Source organism: Mustela putorius, unplaced genomic scaffold (assembly GCF_011764305.1).
Source record: "Mustela putorius furo isolate JIRA1106 unplaced genomic scaffold, ASM1176430v1.1 tig00000842_pilon_pilon_pilon, whole genome shotgun sequence".
In the NCBI taxonomy this organism is placed as follows: Eukaryota; Metazoa; Chordata; class Mammalia; order Carnivora; family Mustelidae; genus Mustela; species Mustela putorius.
In genome coordinates this window covers 2,500,933-2,521,185 of record NW_025421493.1, presented here as the reverse complement: position 1 = coordinate 2,521,185, position 20,253 = coordinate 2,500,933, and the positions used below count along the sequence as shown (strand labels likewise).

General features: G+C 37.2%; 1 protein-coding gene across 1 annotated transcript in view; it reads right to left on the bottom strand.

Annotated features, from left to right (window-relative positions):
• CENPI (centromere protein I) overlaps positions 1-20,253 on the bottom strand; it is a 77,709-nt gene that overhangs the window by 24,779 nt on the left and 32,677 nt on the right. Inside the window, exons 12-19 of the mRNA XM_004777156.3 lie at positions 19,042-19,133; positions 16,652-16,769; positions 16,501-16,565; positions 11,989-12,083; positions 6,473-6,608; positions 5,441-5,565; positions 3,845-3,893; positions 3,511-3,729 (exon numbers count right to left, since the gene is read on the bottom strand). Of these exons, the coding sequence (XP_004777213.2) occupies positions 3,511-3,729; positions 3,845-3,893; positions 5,441-5,565; positions 6,473-6,608; positions 11,989-12,083; positions 16,501-16,565; positions 16,652-16,769; positions 19,042-19,133 (899 nt within the window). The remainder of the gene's footprint in view (positions 1-3,510; positions 3,730-3,844; positions 3,894-5,440; positions 5,566-6,472; positions 6,609-11,988; positions 12,084-16,500; positions 16,566-16,651; positions 16,770-19,041; positions 19,134-20,253) is intronic.

The window sequence follows — 20,253 nt, the reverse complement described above, 5'->3', positions numbered from 1 at the left end:
GGATGGGGGCAGGGAATGAGGAGACAGGGGTGACAGCTAAGGGTTTTAGGGTTTCTTTTTAGGATAATAAAAATATTATAAAATATATTATGATGAAGCACAGCTCTGAGAATACACTTTAGAAGACACTGAGCTGTATATTTTAAATGTGTGAATTATAAATTATATTTGAATTATATCTTAATAAAGCTGTTTTAAAAAGACAAATTTTTTTTAAAGTGTCCCTATCTTTTAAAAGTATATAATGAAGCATTTACAGCAAGATTGTATAACATTTGGTTTTTGCTTCAAAATAATTGTGTGGGGTGAGGGTAAACCTGGGTGGGAGTACAGACTGAACTGGGCAATGGGTATATGGGGGTCTATTATACTATTCTCTCTACTTGTGTATGTTTGAAATTTACAACACAAAAGACATTTGTAAAAAAAAAAAAAAAAAAAGTAAAAAAGACCTAACTCTATGGTAAGGAAAGCCAAAATCTATGGTAAGGCAAGCCAATATCTAGAAGATGAGAACCCAGATGGCTAAACCTAATTCTCAAAGTCACTCTTGGCTTTTGCCAATTTGCCAATCCAGAGGCATCAGCTGCAAAATTGAGCTGCACTTCCTCTGCTTCAAAGGGCTAAGGTACCTAAAGTCAAAGCACAGGGTTTGCCAAAATTGTGAACTCTTATAAACCAACCCCTACTTTACACCGCAAACCCAAAAGGCTATACCCTCAAAGTAAGAGTTCACGGGAAGTAAATTAGCCTTCTCTCAGTCTAATCACCTATGATACAAGGAACCTTAGGCAGAGAACTTGGATTAGGGTAGTCCCAGACAAACAGAACTCCTGGGTATCTGCAGGAAGCAAATTAAAGTTCTCTCTTCAGGAAGATCTCACTCTAATCTTCTGATCCTTTCTACAAATAATATTCCAGGTATCCAGCACATGGCCAAAGATAACCAGACACACAACATGAGGAAGCAGCAGCAGAAAAAGAAGGCAACACATGAAAACTTCTGGTACTAGAATTATCAAACACAGATTATAAAACAATGCTTACTAAGTTTATTCATTTTTTTAAGATTTTTATTTATTTATTTGACACAGAAAAAGAGAGAGAGCACAATCGGGGGAGCTGCAGGCAGAGGGAGAGGGAGAAGCAGGATCCCCACAGAGCAGGGAGCCAGATGCAGGGCGCAATCCCAGGACCCTCTGGGATCATGACCCGAGCTGAAGATGCTTAACTGACTGAGCCACCCAGGTGCTCCAAATAATGCTTACTAAGTTTAAAGAAAGGAAACAGTTGATGGGAAAAACAAGAAGCAATAAAAATGGCTACCTAAAGATAAAGAGAAAAGAAGGAGAAAGGATGGAAGAGAGATTTCTATAGTTTAGAATTTAGAATCAGGTAAATGCTTTACAGATTCTAGGAATGAAATTAAATTTTAAAAAGCAACCTCTAAGACATGAAAAGAAACTGAAACCAGGGGCACCTGGGTGGCTTAGTGGGTTAAGCCTCTGCCTTTGGCTCAGGTCATGATCTCAGGGTCCTGGAAAGGAGCCCTGCATCGAGCTCTCTGCTCAGCACAAAGCCTGGTTCCCCCTCCCCCTCTCTGCCTGCCTCTCTGCCCACTTGTGATCTTTGTCAAATAAATAAAATCTTCAAAAAAAACCAAGAAACTGAAACCAGTATATCTAAATATATATAAAATATAGTACATGCACTATGCAGTATAAGTAGGATTTAGTCCAGAGGCAAAAAGAACTAAAATTATTTCAAATTTCATCCACTAGTCCCATTATTAATAGTAAATACTATTAATTTGAAACGTTTTCATATATGATAAATCAGACAAGTTATGAAGGTGAAAAAAGAGTATCAGAAAATCACTAAACTACAGCTCTGAAATCCCTTTATGTATTTAAAAATGTAATTTTTATTCCAATACTGAAATCAATCAATATATTTTTGAAGGCCTGTATAATATTTTTTTCACTATCTGGTCCCTGACTATATTTCAAGACCTCATCTCCTATCATGCTAAAGGCTAGCCCAGTGGTTTTTCAACCCTTGTTGTATATCAGAATAATTATTTTAAAAAGGAGATTCTGGATGTCACCCTAGAGTTATTAAATCAGAATCAGACTCTCAGGGTGGAAGCAATCAAGGAGGTATACTTTGAAAAAGCACCCTGGATGCTTCTGCTCAGCTAGGGTAAAACCCCTGCTCAAACCCTATGGTTACTACTTCAGTTCCTCAAACATGACAAGCTCTAAATAGAGGCCAGCAAACCATAGCCCATGGCTCACATCCAACCCAATACCTGTTTCTGTAAATAAACTTTCATTAGCACTCAACTCTGTCCATTTGTTTATCCACTGTCTATGGCTACTTTCACACTACACTGGCCAGGCTGAGTAGTCCTGACAGAGACAACATGGTTACAAAACCGAAAATATTTACCGCCTAGCCATGTAACAGAAAAAATCTACTGTCTCCTGCTCTATCTTTGCACTTTTCTTCAAATACTTCTCCCGTCTTAACAGGATTGTGCTCATCATTCAAAGGTCTGATTAGCATCATTTCTCTAAAGCCTGAACTGGGTGAGCATCCCTATATGTTTTATCATCATCCTCTGTACTGTCCCTTTATTACTCATCAGTATTTATTCTATGATGTCTATTTAATGACTACATCCCCAACTAGACTGTAAGCTCTGTGAGGACAACACCCAAATGTGTCTTACTCACCACAGTGCCTGGTTTATTGCATGTACATATTAAGCAATTATTCAATGAATATCTCCCCCATTCTGTACATTTCTTTTTCCTTTTGTTTGATTCCTCAATGTTCCGATCTGTTAAGGGAATTCTGAATCTAGATTCTATCAGTATATTTGTAATCTCATCCTGTTTTGTCATCCACATGTTTGATAAACACACCATCTGAATTCCTCAAGTCACTGATAAAGGAATGAAGTAACAAAGATCTAACACTACAGTAAGGAATGAAAATGACTGGGCTGATGATAAAGTCCTGAGAAGACCACACTCCCTCCCTTCCAGAATATTGATATCCATTAGGTCAGCAGTCTTTGGTAAAGATTCCAACTCTAATTATAATATTATCTAGCCTACATTTTGTCTTGTCTAGAAGGATTTTTGAGACCTTCTACTTCTCCACAGCCTTATCTTACCTGGTACCATCTCTACCCATGTAGAACTGAATTAATAATCACTCCCCCAGCTTTCTCACGACTATACCTTTCCTCATTTCACCTCTCTGTATTATAGTAACATTTACAAGTTTGACTCTGCCACAAGCCCAAGCTCTTGAGAGGGCAGAAACTTAAATTAACTTTAAATCTCCAGAACCTAGCACAATACCCAAAATCAAGCTAACACTTAAAAAGGAATGACTGAACATGTCTTACAACTCAGACACACTAAATTTACGGCACTTCATATTTCTGCTATTGTAGTATTCCTATATAAAATCTAACAATCTTTCAAATATCCTTACCTGTAGCAGAAAGGAAACAGCATAACTCAGTAGAGCAGGGTGATGAACTACATTTAAACTATTTTTATACTCTGCTATTCCAGCTTTTTCTAAGACTTCAGGGTCAATATATAATCCTTTCTGGAAAGGTTTGGATGTCCACAGGCAACCAACCATGGCTGTCAAATAGTGATTAAATTCTTGATAGGTCTTGCTGCTGAAATTGAACTCTGATTTTGTCTATTGGGAAAGAAAAAGAATATTCTCATTACCACCTAGCATCCCTTTCCTTCTTATTCCCAGATCATAATTTTTAAACACTGGTGATTTAATACAGAGCTTTAATCATCCATACCTTTTGTACCAATTCATTTTTCTTGGCAGCTGTCAAATTGTTACGATACCTAAAAGGGAGAACAGAATGAAATTCTGAACTTTAAATGTTTTTGAAATGTAAACATAAACAAAAGTGTACATTTTAAATGTAAATATATGCAGATGTACACATACACAAATACCCAGCTGTCTAGTTAAGGATTTTATTCTTCTGTGCTACACTCTTCTCAAAGAATAAAAATTAATAGAGACTCAAACATTGAGTTATATATTTAAGATATGCACTTGACTGCATGTAAATTATGCCTGAATAAAAAATAAAAAACAATGAAGAAAATGCTTTTAATGTTTCATTATAAAAAAAATTAATAGAGACTCAATACCAGAAACTGATGGGGCACCTGGGTAGCTGAGTAGATTAAGCAACTGACTTCAGCTCAGGTCATGATCTCAGGGTCCTGGAATGGAGCACTGTCTAGGGCTCCCCACTCAAGGGGAAGTCAGCTTCTCCCTTTTCCTCTGTCCCTCCCCCTCCCCCCATTCATTCTTTTTATGTCTCTCTCTCAAATAAATAAATAAAATCTTTTTTTAAAAAAGAGCAGTCACTGATTTAAAACATGTTTTCTTAGTGTTAAAAAAAGGTACAGTAGAAAGGATAAAGGAGAAACTTATAATTTTTTTTTCTTGCCTAGGAACTATTACTTAATTAGTTTACAAAATTCTAACCTTGGCATATTCCTACAAGTTTTGCCAAAAGGGTCTACAACACTTGTGGACTAAAAAGTGTAATTTAAGCCTATAAATGAAAGAACTATAGGGGATTAGAAATAATACTTAGTTTCATATAATTGGCAATAAAATAGTTTCCCCAATCTCCCAAAAAATGTTTGTTTTATCAGAGAAACTACATAGACCCAAATCGGTTGTCAGTAAATGACTAATTTTTCTTTAAGACACAGCAATAAGAATGAAAAATGCTGAGTGCACCACTACCATTGCACAAAAAATTCTTTAACTATGAATATTTAATTTTTAAAAATGAGTGTTAGCTGATATACAATGTTACATTAGTTTCAAGTGTACAACACAGTGATTTGACAAGTCTATACACTATGTATAGTGTATAGTGTATATTGACTAGTCTATACACTACAAGTTACATTAGTTTCAAGTGTACAACACAGTGATTTGACAAGTCTATACACTATGTATAGTGTATAGTGTATATTGACTAGTCTATACACTACAAGCTCACCACTCACTGTAGCTATCACCTGTTACCATACAATGTTATTATATCACTGACTATATTCCCTTTGCTGTGCCTTTTATTCCCATTAACTATCAATTTTTAAAATCCATATCCCCCACAGTGACACCTCAAAAACACAGTTAAAATAGACCCTTTTGGAAGGTCATTACCAAAAGAAAGACATGTTTCCTATTTCCATAGATTCTGGCATAAAATGGAAATAGTTTTATTGTATTTAATATTTTATTACATCTTATATAAAGCTTATTATAGTGTATTTATAAATTATAATTTATTGTACAGTTGAAAAACAAAGACAGAAGTATGATGTGTTCATTTAAAAACACAAGAAATGCTTTGTACCTGTGCATGATATAACATAGCTGATTCAGGATACTGGAATCTAGGCTGAGGAGAGCAGAATAGAAGATCCCCGGAGGAAACAACACCACTAATGGAAGGTTGTAATTTATATATATGTCACACACCTTTTGGAAAGAATGATAACATCAGGATATAGATTATTCCCCAGAACTCCTGAACCAAGTTCACCCAAAGAAGCAATAGAGAATAAGCAATAATAGAACACTAGATTTGGGCCTCATTGATTCATAATATAATTCATAATAGAATATAATTCATAAAGTAGGGAGCCATAAGCCTGCTTAAAAATATACCTCACTAAACATCACACTTGCCGTAGAGGATTATTTCTACAAGGTCATTACTAAAATATCCCATTTTTTTCTGGGAAGAGATCTTTGAATTGGGAAGAAAGAGGAAGGGAGAGCTTCTTTCACCTTAAGTCCCATTAATACTGATTTGTCATATTAGTTAGCTGTCAAGCTAGAAAACAAAGGAGCATACTTCTACATAAATATCTAACACAAAACAATCAGTACAGGGAGGAAGCCAGGAAAACTGGATTAGTGGGTACTTCTAGGATAATAGTTCTCTTTACATCAAATACTATAAAAAATTGAAGAAGACCAGAATTATAGGTACTATGAGAAATAAGGCAGTTGAAAGGTGGAAGTGGAGAGCTGAAGAAACAACAGGGTATTTTTGTGTTTTTGCCAGGGGTCTGGGATGTACAATGAATTAGCAAAAAGTGATGCTAAGAGACAGACTTCTGTCTAGGGTCTGCATTCTTCCGGGGAATGTCTATTAAAGCAGTACCTGAACTCTTCACAAAAAGCACTTGTTTCTCCACTTAATGAAAGTCAGTTATTCAGGTGAGAATATGATCATTAATTTCAAAATAAGTAGCTTATTTTAACTATGCTAATAAGGTCAAAACCCAACTATGAGTCATATATAAAATTTAAATAATAGAGCAGTAAAGCAGACCACCATCACAAAAATCTAAATAGAAAAAAATGGGATGTGTACTACCTTCTCATAGAAATCCAAAATAAAGTGCAGTAAGAAAGTACTGTTGTTTTCCAAGCGCATTCCAGTAATAGACAGTTGCCCCACGTAGTGAATCAGTTCAGACACAGAGTTCATAGATCCACCTAAAGTTGTCTCTCTGAAATAAGAAATCATGACATTCAGATCCATATTAGCAAATGTTTTCACAATTTCCAAGCTAGAGGTAAATAACACATAGCAAAAAATTGTTAAGGATTTCAGAAAACAATCAGTGCTCCAATGTATAATTGACTTTTTTAAAAACCACAGTGATCAACCATAAAACTACAGAGCCCTCCAGGGGATCATTAAGATCTACTCACAGAACATCTTCAGCAACTATTCTACTAAATACCAGAGAAATAAAGTATTAAGCTCCACAAAGACTTTTGATAATATTCCCTATGTCCAGGAACCACAGCATTTAGCAAATTAGTTTCTAAGTATACAAATCAAGACCCAACTTTAGCTGAATTCCTGAGCTGAAATGCTATTAAAAATATTTTCACTTTAACTGGAATTCAATTCAATCCAAAAACTGAATTAGAAAAATTTTTGGCATCTTTCTATCTTCCACTAAAAACCAAATGTAGATATGTCATATTCTCCCCAAACCAATGAACTGTGTGTCTTTAAATTATACCTGGGTATAACTGGTTCAATTTATCCATCTACTCACCCCTGTCCTTCAATCCACTGTTGAGTGGATTAGGAAAAGATCTAGAAATGTGATTTCACAGCTTTATCCTCTGATCTAGGTAGCCAACAATGGTTATACACAAGAAATAAAGAACATCATATAGTCTTAGAGCCAGAGAAATGATGACTCTACCACTACCCACTACTGTAATGGCTCAGTGCCAGAGTGAACAGGAAAGATTAGGAGACCATTCACATAGGTGGGCATCCATATACTCAGCTGGCCATTTGAAAACTATATTTTAACTATGATTTTTGGTAGCACCTGGCAAATGTGTCTAAAATAACTTGAACAATGATGACTGCTCAGAACAGCTTCCTTTGAAGTCTTTCTCTACAGGACACCAGAGGCATTTTGGATGAAACAATTCCCTATTCAGGATTGCCTCCTACTCTCACCACCCACAGTAGTACATTTACCATCCTTGGCTCCCACCTACTAAATACTGGTATCACACTCTTCCCATTCACTGTACCAACCAAAAATGCCCAATGAAGGACCACTTCTGAGAATGGTTTCCTACCCTACATTATACGACTACAATTCACTCCCTTTGACAGTCATGTGGCATATGGTCATGAGAGGGACATGGCCTTACATCAATATGTCCAAAATAAAAGAAGTTACTGAGAACCTAAGAACTGTATTATAGATAGCAGCTCTTTCTGCCCACTGGTCCTGTCCCTGCGCTTTAATAAAACCACCATTTTACACCCCAAAAAACCCCCTGTATTATATAATGCCAAATGGTATTAGGACATTAAAGTTATCTACATTTATGCCCATTTGTTTAAGAATTTTAGAAAACAAAGCTCCTTTTATGTTTTTTAAATATTTTTTTCAAATTTATTTATTTGAGAGAGAGAATGAGAGAGAGAGAAAGCATGAGCAGGGTGAGGGTCAGAGGAAGAAGCAGACTCCCTGTTGAGCGGGGAGACCAATGCAGGACTTGATCCTGGGACTACTAGATCATAACCCAAGCCGAAGGCAGACGCTCAACTGATTGAACCACCCAAGTGCCTAACAAAGCTCCTTTTAAAATGCCCTGCCATGATGTAATGAGCACCGGGTATTATATAGGGCTGATAAATCTCTGAACACTACCTTTGAAACTAATTAACACACTATATGTTAATTGAATTTAAATAAAAATAAATAAATAAATAAATGCCCTCCCAAAATTTATGGCACTAATTTTAAAAGGCTACTAGGAATTTTGGAAATAAAGGAATTGTAAAGTTCCTATATCAGGGTGCCTTAAGACTCACATTGTAAATTTCCCAAAGATTATAAACTCAAACATACTCTTCTTAATAGAACTGAGATGTTTGAAGAGGCTAAACATTTAAATTAATTTATGATCATGGTTCTCAAACTTTAGCTAGCACCAAAATCATGAGAGCATTTGTTAAAACATAGATTACTAAGTCCTACCTCCAAAGTTTATTTCAGTAGGTCTAGGTTAAGGCCTGAGACTTTGTATCTCTAACAAGTTCCCAGTGATGCTGATGCTACTGGTCCAGGGACCAGACTTTGAGAAGCACAGCCTTACAAGATGCTCTTAACACTCATAACGCTCCATTTCCTTCTAAAAGTAAAAGATGTACAAGGTATACAGACACACTGCAAAAATGAGTATGAAGAACTTAAAACAATTTCCAGGCAACTCCCAAGAAGCTTCTATTCACCATGCTCATCTCAAAGTAAAAGATCACTATGGGGGTAAGAACATAGAGAAAAGTAGGGGCTAATCTTGGGGCACCTGGGTGGCTCAGTGGGTTAAAGCCTCTGCCTTCGGCTCAGGTCATGATCCCAGGGTCTTGGGATCGAGTCCCACATCAGGCTCTCTGCTCAGCAGGGAACCTGCTTCCTCCTCTCTCTCTGCCTGCCTCTCTGCCTACTTGTGATCTCTCTTTGTCAAATAAATAAATAAATAAAAATCTTAAAAAAAAAAAGAAAAGTAGGAGCTAATCTAGCCAAGCTAACCACTAACTACATGCAACTGAAGCTGAGGGCTCCTTATACTTTGTATAAGGAAGATTATGTAAGATTATGTATAAATAAGATTAAGATTATGACTGATAATATAGGGAATTTGAATGTTGATTAGATATTTAAAGATATTAAGAACTATTTATTTTTTATACATCAGAGAAAGAAAAATACCATATTATGTCACTTATATGTGGAAAAACAAATGAATAAAGAAACAAAAAAATGAACAGACTCATAAATACAGAGAACTAATGGCTGCCAGAAGAGATGGAGGTGGTGGGGGCAGGGGGAGACAAAAAAGGTGAAGGAGATTAAGAGATATAATAACTTCTAGTTATAAAATAAGTCACAGGGTTGAAAAGAACAGCATTGGGAATATAGTCAATAATATAGCAATAACTTTGGTGACAGATGGCAACTATACTTAGCATGGTTAGTACTGTGTAGTATATAGAATTGTCAAATCACCATGTTGTACACTAATATAATATTGCATGTCAACTGTATTTCAATTAAAAATATTTTCAGGTGGGTGCCTGGGTGGTTCAGTGGGTTAAGCCTCTGCCTTCGGCTCAGGTCATGATCTCAGGGTCCTGGGATTGAGTCCCGCATCGGGCTCTCTACTCAGCAGGAAGCCTGCATCTCCCTCTCTCTCTGCCTGCCTCTCTGCTTAATAAATAAATAAAATCTTTAAAAAAATGTTTTTAGGGCACCTGGGTGGCTCAGTTGGTTAAGTGTCTGACTTCAATTCGGATCGTGATCCTAGGGTCCTGGGATCAAGCCCCATATTGGGCTCCCTGCTTGGCGGGGAGTCTGCTTCTCCCTCTTCCTCTGCTTCTCCCCCTGCTTGTACTTTTACTCATTCTCTCTCACTCAAATAAATAAATAAATAAAATCTTTTAAAAAATTAGAACTTTTTTGGGCGCCTGGGTGGCTCAGTGGGTTGAGCCACTGCCTTCGGCTCAGGTCATGATCTCGGGGTCCTGGGATCGAGTCCTGCATCGGGCTCTCTGCTCAGCGGGGAGCCTGCTTCCTCCTCTCTCTCTGCCTACTTGTGATCTCTCTCTGTCAAATAAATAAATAAAATCTTTAAAAAAGTTAGAACTTTTTTAAAATGATGATAAAATAAAGATATTAATTCTTTAGGTGTTATACTGGTTATCATTTTTGAACAGCTGAAATGATATCTGGGTTTTTCTTTTTGCTTAAGAAAATCTAGAACAGGGCGCCTGGATGGCTTAGTAGGTTAAGCAGCTGCCTTCAGCTCAGGTCATGATCCCAGAGTCCTGGGATCGAGTCCCATATCAGGCTCCCAGCTCCATGGGGAGTCTGTTTCTCCCTCTGACCTTCTCCCCTCTCATGCTCTCTCACTCTCTCTCTCTCAAATAAATAAAATCTTAAAAAAAGGTTTAAGAAAATCTAGAACAATGAATCTCGAAACACTACGTCAAAAACTAATGACGTATGGTGACTAACATAACACAATAAAAAAAAAGATATGCTGCAAAAAGAAAGAAAGAAAAAAATCTGGAACAGAGGAAGAAGAAAGTGAGGAGTGTTAGAAACTTTTTAAAAATTAGGGGTGCCTGGGTGGCTCAGTCAGATAAGCATCTGATTTCAGCTCAGGTCATAATCTCGGGGTCCTGGGATCAGGACCCATGACAGGCTCCCTGCTCAGTGGAGAGTCTGATTGGCCCTCCCCCAGCTTGTGTGTGTGTGCATTCTCTCGCTCTCTCTCAAATAAATAAATATATAAAACCTTTTAAAAAATTAATCATGACCTGGTAACTGTTAAGTTGGATGATGCACATATAGGGGTAACACTGTATCATTTTCTATACTTTTTTAAAAAAGATTTTATTTGGGAGCACCTGGGTGGCTCAGTTGGTTAAGTGTCTGCCTTCCACTCAGGTCACGATCCCAGGGTCCTGGAATCAAGTCCCACATTGGGCTCCCTGCTAGGTGGGAAGTCTGCTTTTCCCTCTCACCACCCATATCCCCCCGCTTACTCTCTCTCGCTCTCACAAAAATAAATAAAATCCTTTAAAAAATAAAATAAAAGATGTATTTATTTTAGAAAGGGGGTAGGGGCAGAGAGGGAGGAGGAGCAGAGAGGGAGAGAGGCAGAGGGAGGGGCAGAGAAGGAAAGAATCCCACTATTTCCTACACTTTTGATTATGTTTGCAGTTTTCTACAATAGAGGATTTTTAAAAATAAATGTTAAAGAATAATGTGGCTGCTAATATAGGGGAAACCGAGGATTTTAGTAGAAAGAGTCAAAACACACCTTTAATATTAATCAACATAATGGAAATCTGGGGCTCTTTATTCCAAAGTGAAAATACTATACATAATCAAGCAATTAACTGATTAATGTATATAATCAAAAGACATCAAAGAAACAACAACAACAAAAAAAACCCAAAACTGTACTGCAAAATTACAGATTTTCCTAGCCATTATCAGACTGATTTTACATATAAGTAAGAACATGTTTTCTAAAGTGAGCTAAACTGAATGGAAGTCAAATATGAAGTTCTAATGTCACCTCTCCAATATTTTGCTACAATAACTCTTGCAAGTCACTTAAGAGGCTTAAGGGTTGTTTACTGATTTACAGAACTGAACTTGTGGAATTACCCTTCCTCACAGGATTGTAGGAAAAAGAGCGAAAAGTTACAAAAAATTTTTTTTTAGAAAACTATGATTAAGCATTTACAATAAGGTCTCATGACACACTATTAAACTCTACATGCAAACATTTTTGTACAGATAGTTTCTTGTGGAGTGTTGTAAGACTCACAGAGGACTGTTCATCACAGGTTTCATGTGGATATCTGCAGAAAGCCACAACAGCCAATTCTGCAGTAGTTCTTTCAGACACTGGAGAACACTACACTGAGAAGGCAAAAGAAAACAAAAAAAAATCATTCATAAAATCATTCAGACACACTTTAGTGTTGAGAACTAACAAATTAAACCAGAGGCTTAAAGATGGAAGGGACCATGGAGATGATTGCATCCAGCTATTGCATCTTGCATCAGAGCCCAATAGCTACTACTCCAGCCTGATCAGTCTCCAAGAGATAGATGAATACGAGTACAAGTTTACTGCTGTTTTCGCTACAAGATTGCCCCCAGCTTATCAGCCCAGGAACAGACTCTTGTTTCTCTAAATTACATTCATTTATAATATATATCACATCTTCAAATACAGTATCACCCACTACTTACTATCTCCCCTCAGAGATCCTTTGAAGTTGCTATGGAAATGAGCTGCCTATCCTTTTCACCCTGTGTCACAACTATAATTTACTCCCTTTTTGATAGTCAAAAAATTTATCTTACCTTCTGTAACTGGAAAACAAACAATTCTAGTCTTTCCTTTCTCAGGCTTTGCCTTGATTTCTCAGGGCCTCATTTACATAGAAACACAGTCTTAACAGTAATGTGCTCAGAGCATTCATGAGGATAAATCTATAAATTTGAAAGCTCTCCACATCATCCCAAAACCTAATACAGCAAACCTTTATTACATATCCTTAACAAATACTGGCCTAGATGCTATCTGAGTATCTCCAGTGATAGGATGCTCACTTCACAGAACAGTTCAATTAATACTTTTTAAAGAAACTGACACCTTGAATTTAATCCACCAATTATTTGAAATGACGCACAAAATCTTAGTCATTTTCCTCCAGGCAAAATATCCCTGCTTCCTTTACTATACCAAAGTAGAAATCATAAAAGTCATCTTGTGTCCTTCATGCTTTTCTTCGTCTCCAAATCCTATCATTTTTCTTTCTTTTCAAAATGTCCAATTTTTCCGTCTCCAATCCCACCGTAACTACCCTTGCCCTGGCCTTCACATCTCTGAGATTACTTTGTCCTCCTAGTCAGTCTTCTTTACTCTAGTCTCGTCTTCCAAACCCCAATTCTCTCTCCATGGCTGCCAGACCCTTGTTATTTAAGTACTCTACCCATTATATCCATCTGCCCTCAAAGAACTCTGTATGGCAAAGGAATACCAGCATGTAACAAGGTCATGAAAAATATTCAAACTCTCTCCTTTCATCTAGTAACTTCATTCCTGGAAATGTATGCCAAAAGAATGAAGAAATCTGTATTATGAAGATGATCAACATAGTTATCTACTCCTACAAAGAAACAAATTAGAAATAATTATAGAAAAAAATTCACTGTGGTATAACATCTATGGACCATGAATAGATTTGACTATACTTGACAAATCTTGTATCCTGGTTTTTAAATTTACTCTTTTTTCAGTATTTCATTTATTTATTTGCCAGAGAGAGAAGGAAAGCACAAGCAGGAGGAGCGGCAGGCAGAGAGAGAGGCAAACACGCTGCTGAGCAAGGAGCCCAATATGGGACTCAATCCTAGGACCCCAAGATCATGACCTGAGCCAAAGGCAGACGATTAACTGACCAAGATACCCAGGCATCCCAGTTTTTAAATTTATGTACACTCTTTTTGTAATTATACAGGAGACATAAATCAATGTGGACAGAAATGAGAAAATTAATATGCCACAATGAAAATAGCATAGTTACAGTAGATTTGTAGAATTTTCTCATTCATAATTCTTCAGTGAGAAAAGTTGTTTGCTGATAGACACAACCAGCTAAGCACAAACAAAAGCACTGAAAATGTTTTAACAGACTTTTAAAAATATTATTTATTTGTTATATTAAGCTAAATAATCAAGTTATACAACAGCTAAAATAATAGTCATTAAAAATCCTCATAAACTATACTCTGGTTCCTCTTCAGATCATATAAATCTTTTACCTTTTAAAATCCTCATAAACTGGGCCAACTGGGTGGCTCATTCAGTTGAGCGTCTGACTCTTGATTTCAGCTCAGGTCACGATCTCAGTCAGGGTGCGACAGAGCCCCATATCAGGCTCTGCGCACAGCGTGGAGTCTGCTAAGACTCTCTCCCCCTCTTCCTCTGCTCCTCCTCCCATATGATTTTAAAACAATAATAATAATAATAAAAGCCTCATAAACTAACTGAGTCTCTAGCTAATTCTACTACCATGTCACACTGCTGTTATCCTTAGCCACCTACCAAAATGAAAGCTCCTTTCATCACTTATCCTTTCTTATACTCTGTACTTCTCTGTGCTTCTTTCACCCTTTCATCCTTCTTTCCCCCTTCTCATCCTTCCCAATTCTTTCTGGGCTACAAGGATGGTTCAACATTCGCAAATCAATCAATGTGATAGAACAAATTAATAAGAGAAGAGTGAAGAACCACATGGTCCTCTCAATTGATGCAGAAAAGTATTGGACAAAATCCAGCATCCATTCCTGATTAAAACGCTTCAAATTATAGGGATAGAGGGAACATTCCTGAACTTCATAAAATCTATCTATGAAAGACCCACAGCAAATATCATCCTCAATGGGAAAAAGCTTGCAGCCTTGCCATTGAGATCAGGAACATGACAAGGATACCCACTCTCACCACTCTTGTTCAACATAGTATTAGAAGTCCTAGCAATCAGACAACAAAGAGAAATAAAAGGTATCCAAACTGGCAATGAAGAAGTCAAACTCTTTCTCTTCGCAGATGACATGATTCTTTATATGGAAAACCCACATGACTCCACCTCCAAACTACTAGAACTCATACAGCAATTCAGCAATGTGGCAGGATACAAAGTCAATGTACAGAAATCAGTGGCTTTCTTATACACTAACAATGAAAATACAGAAAGGGAAATTAGAGAATCGATTTCATTTACTATAGCACCAAGAACCATAAGATACCTGGGAATAAACCTAACCAAAGAGGTAAAGGAACTGTACTCGAGGAACTACAGAACACTCATGAAAGAAATTGAAGAAGACACAAAAAGATGGAAGACCATTCCATGCTCTTGGATCGGAAAAATAAACATTGTTAAAATGTCTATACTGCCTAGAGCAATCTATACTTTTAATGCCATTCCGATCAAAATACCACTGGTATTTTTCAAAGAGCTGGAGCAAATAATCTAAAAATTTGTATGGAATCAGAAGAGACCCGGAATCGCTAAGGAAATGTTGAAAAACAAAAATAAAAAACTCGGGGCATCACGTTACCTGATTTCAAGCTTTACTACAAAGCTGTGATCACCAAGACAGCATGGTATTGGCATAAAAACAGACACATAGACCAGTGGAACAGAGTAGAGAGCCCAGATATGGACCCTCAACTCTATGGGCAAATAATCTTCAACAAAACAGGAAAAAATATACAGTGGAAAAAAGACAGTCTCTTCAATAAATGGTGCTGGGAAAACTGGACAGCTACATGTAGAAGAATGAAACTCAACCATTCTCTTATACCATACACAAAGATAAACTCAAAATGGATAAAAGACCTCAATGTGAAACAGGAATCCATCAGAATCCTACAGGAGAACATAGGCAGTAACCTCTTTGATAACAGCCACAGCAACTTCTTTTAAGATGTCTCCAAAGGCAAAGGAAACAAAAGTGAAAATGAACTTTTGGGAATTCATCAAGATCAAAAGCTTCTGCACAGCAAAGGAAACAGTCAAGAACCAAAGAGGCAACCCACGGAATGGGAGAAGATATTTGCAAATGACAGTACAGACAAAAGGTTGATATGCAGGATCTATAAAGAACTCCTCAAACTCAACACACACAAAACAGACAATCATATAAAAAAAAATGGGCAGAAGATATGAACAGACACTTCTCCAATGAAGACATACAAATGGCTATCAGACACATGAAAAAATGTTCATCGTCAATTACATTTTCCAGAACTTCTATTCCATGGTAATCTAAACCTATAGCTTCAATATTCTTCAAAGTATGCTTTCTGTCTTATTATAGTCATATCCTGACTCTCCCTCAACACCCAAGGACACTGTTTTCTCTGAATACATTTTCTTATTTCACTTCAACATCTGGAGGTAAGCACTGCCCTTGCTTCCCACTGCTAACATGAGAATATAAGCCTCTTCCTTGAGAAGGTAAATATAAAATCAGAATGACTCTCCCTTTAAGAAAAAAGAAATCTGGTTCTGCCCCCCACCTTCCATTAAAACTGCTCACAAAGGTAGCACAAAACTTCTGTATTATCGATTTCAACAAAACCTTTAAAACAGAAAATTCTGTGCATTTACTTTGATCTGAGTAATGCAGTACCTCAAGTCCAGGTCCAAGAGAATCCTGCTGAAAAACCACCACTTCAGTATGGGTTTGGAATCATGTACCACTGGCCATAAAACAGTACTTCCTATTCAATTTAAACAAGACAGTTTTTTTTTACCTTGAAATAAATGGTTGATGTAAAGAAGAGCTGTGCTAGATGGTCAAAAAGAAGTGGTTTCATCTCTAGGAATTAAAAAAAAAGATTATTCAAGATTCCTTTAATTAATATTACACTGAGTTAAAAGACCCCAAATTTTCATGGTACATACCAGAGAAGCTACTAAAAGGAATCCAGGTCACAAGTTGAAGGAACTGTGATCGACAACAGAAGCCATCCCAGAGAGGAAGGCTCTTGTACAGGAATGTTTCACAGGAATAAAACCCCTCCTATAACAAAAGTCAATAGTAAAAACTCATATGAAACTCCTCAAGGGGCACCTGGATGGCTCAGTCGTTAAGTGTCTGCCTTCCGCTTGGGTCATGATCCCAGGGTCCTGAGATCGAGCTCTGCATCGGGCTCCCTGCTCAGCGGGAAGGCTGTTCTCCCTCCCCCACTCCCCCTGCTTGCGTTCCCTCTCTGGCTCTCTCTCTCTGTCAAATAAATAAATAAAATCTTAAAAAAAAAAAAAAGAAAAGAAACTCCTCGGTCCATAACTACTCTCTAAACAACCAGTTTAGGGGCGCCTGGGTGCCTCAGTGGCTTAAGCCTCTGCCTTTGACTCAGGTCATAGTCTCAGGGTCCTGGGATTGAGCCCTGCATCTGGCTCTCTGTTCAGCAGGGAGCCTGCTTCCCCCTCTCTCTGCCTACTTGTGATGTCTCTCTCCGTCAAATAAATATATAAAAAGTCTTTTAAAAATTAAAACAAACTGTTTATTCTGTGCTATAGTTGTTTTACTCTTAGACTAAATTTTTTGTCATCAATATAATAAAAGCCTTGGGTTAGGTCCAGAGTTTCTCACAAAAAGGGCCAGATGGTTAACATTTGAATATGTTACCATCTTTATCAACATACTTCTCAAATACCATAAAATAGCAATTGGAAAGAAGGTAAAAAGTCAAGCTATGGAACATTTTTAAAGATAAATAAAATGGTACTACTCTGGAGTATATGCAGTCATGTATACAATGTTTGGACGCCTGGATTGCTCAGTCGGTTAAGCATCCAGCTCTTGATTTTGGCTCAGAGTCGTGGAATCAAGCTCCCAATGTCAGGCTCTGTACTCTGTGCGGAGTCTGCTTGTCCCTCTTGCTCTGCTCCTCCCCTCTGCTCACTCACTCTCTCTCAAAGAAATAAATAAAATCCTTTTAAAAACGTATGCAATGTTATAATAGGGTTATAATTTCTTTAGAGGCCATAGACCAAATCCAAACTCTGGGCAGCTCCATCTGAAGGAACACTTGAATGTGTAGACTGCTTATATTTTCACCAAAGATTTAGTTAGGGCTTTCCTTTTTTCTTCCCTGTGTTTCCCTGAGCCTTAAAGAATGGCATGCATCAGGACTCCATCCTAGACTTTCTTTTCATGACATGAATTCTCTAGATAATCTCATCTACAACATAGCTAAAACCACCACCTGTATCATGAGGAGTCCTAAAGCTATATATCTAGCTCAAATCTCATTCCTCAGCTCTAGACTCATTATCTATCTATTGGATACGACCTTTCAGATATCCCATGGGCATCTCTTAAGTCAAATTTCTGAGCCACCTGGGTGGCTCATTCAGTTAAGCATCTGACTTCGACTCACCTCAATGACCCCAAGGTCCTAGGATCGAGCCTGTATTGGGCTCCCTACTCAGCAGTGAGTCTGCTTGTCCCCTACCCCTCCCTCTGCTCATGTTCTCTCTCTCAAATAAATAAAATCTGCAAAAACATAAGTCAAAATTCTTTCCTTCCAAGACTGTTCCTTCTATATCCTCTTTCTTACCAAATGCCAAGCAGGAAACCTAAAAGTCAACCTAAAAGTATCCCTTTATCATCATTACCATAATATACATCCAACTTCCAATTCAATGGTTTCACATCAAATCCTTAAGATTTAGTCATTTATTATGCACCTCTTTTGTACCAGGTACCAAGCTTAACACTTGTACAGGAAGAAAAGTTAGACAAGGTTCCCACTGGCTGGGAGCTCATAATATGTGGAAAGACAGATACTGAAAGTGCCATAATACAGGTAAGCACAGTGAACTAAGGAAGCACATAATATAAACATCTAAACCAGACTAGGGCAATGAGTATAGGCTTCTTGATGGTGCTGATAAATGAGCTGCAGCTTAAAGTACAACTAGGGTTACTTACGTACACCAAATAATTAATTGGCTAAAACATTAAAAAATATTGTTGATTATGAGAACACAATTATTAACCCTATGAGGTCTATGTTACCAGCTAATTCAATTAGTTGAATGCATTCAATTACATCTTCAGTTTGTTCTCTTATAGACCTTATTTGCATAAATTAACAAATTATTTCCTCAAACCCAACAGTATAGAGATAAATGTCAATTCAACTCAACTCTATTTATAACGAGCTTTGAACTGAGCAAATACTGTTTACAAATTGTGCCACACACCAACAAAGGGTATTCAGTGGATATCTAAATAAATTTTAGTAAGAGGTGGTGGAGTATATATGAAGAAAGTGGAATCTTACTTGTAAGAAGCACTGTGCCCTGATGATAGTGTCTAAGAAGTTGGTAAATTGTTTTCCATGTTCATAATTATTCATCTTGTACCAAATGCACTCTGGAACAGAAATATTAAACATAAGTATCTGGGTGAATAACAATAAAAACTATACAAATAATTACCACTATTCTAAAGTGACGTGACAAATACAAACAAGTAATTAGTCTTATACACCCTAACCAACTTGCACTACAGACTGTAACACAGGTAGGTGGAAGTCATAGTGAGATGTTTCTCAAGAACTTAATGATATAGGGAAAGCTTACAGTGAAAAAATAAACTAGTAAAACTGATATATAGTAAATGTGATTAGCGGGGCGCCTGGATGGCTCAGTTGGTTGAGTGACAGCCTTCAGCTCAGGTCATGATCCTGGAGTCCCAGGATCAACTCCCACATTGGGCTCCCAGCTCATGGGGAGTCTGTTTCTCCCTCTGACCTTCTCCTCACTCATGCTCTCTCTCACTGTCTCTCTCTCAAATAAATAAATAAAAGATTAAAAAAAATAAATGTGATTAGCTTAAGTCACACAGTAGTCCAAAAGACTATATAGGTATGAGTTTTAGTAAGTGGTAATCTAATTATATCATATCCAATCTAAAGAAAAACTGAGCAGGAAAAGGAGAATTAGCCTGGAACGAACTAAAACCAACTTTAAATACTTCAAGACGGGGCACCTGAATGGCTCAGTGGGTTAAGCCTCTGCCTTCAGCTCAGGTCATGATCTCAGGGTCCTGAGATCAAACCCCACATCGGGCTCTCTGCTTGGTAGGGAGCCTGCTTCCCCCTCTCTCTCTGCCTGCTGCTGTGCCTACTTGTAGTCTCTCTCTCTCTATGTCAAATGAATAAATAAAATATTTTTAAAAAATTAAAAATAAATAAGTAAATAAATACTTCAAGAGTCAGGAGTTGCTTACCCAAGAAAGAAACAATCCAGTCAACAGAAATATGATCTCTAGAGAAACTGTCCCCCTTAGAGGAATACAATGAGCAGGCTTTATTTACTATGGCCTGGATGAAAAACTCCCTTATTGCTCTTTCCTTCAATTCTGTAATTAAGAAATCTTCTAATGACTAATTTGGCTCTCATCTATACTGATGGCAAAGAGGAGATACTATTGTTGGCAGACATGAACATTTTGGTCACCAAAAAGAATTACTTCTATTATAAAATAGTAA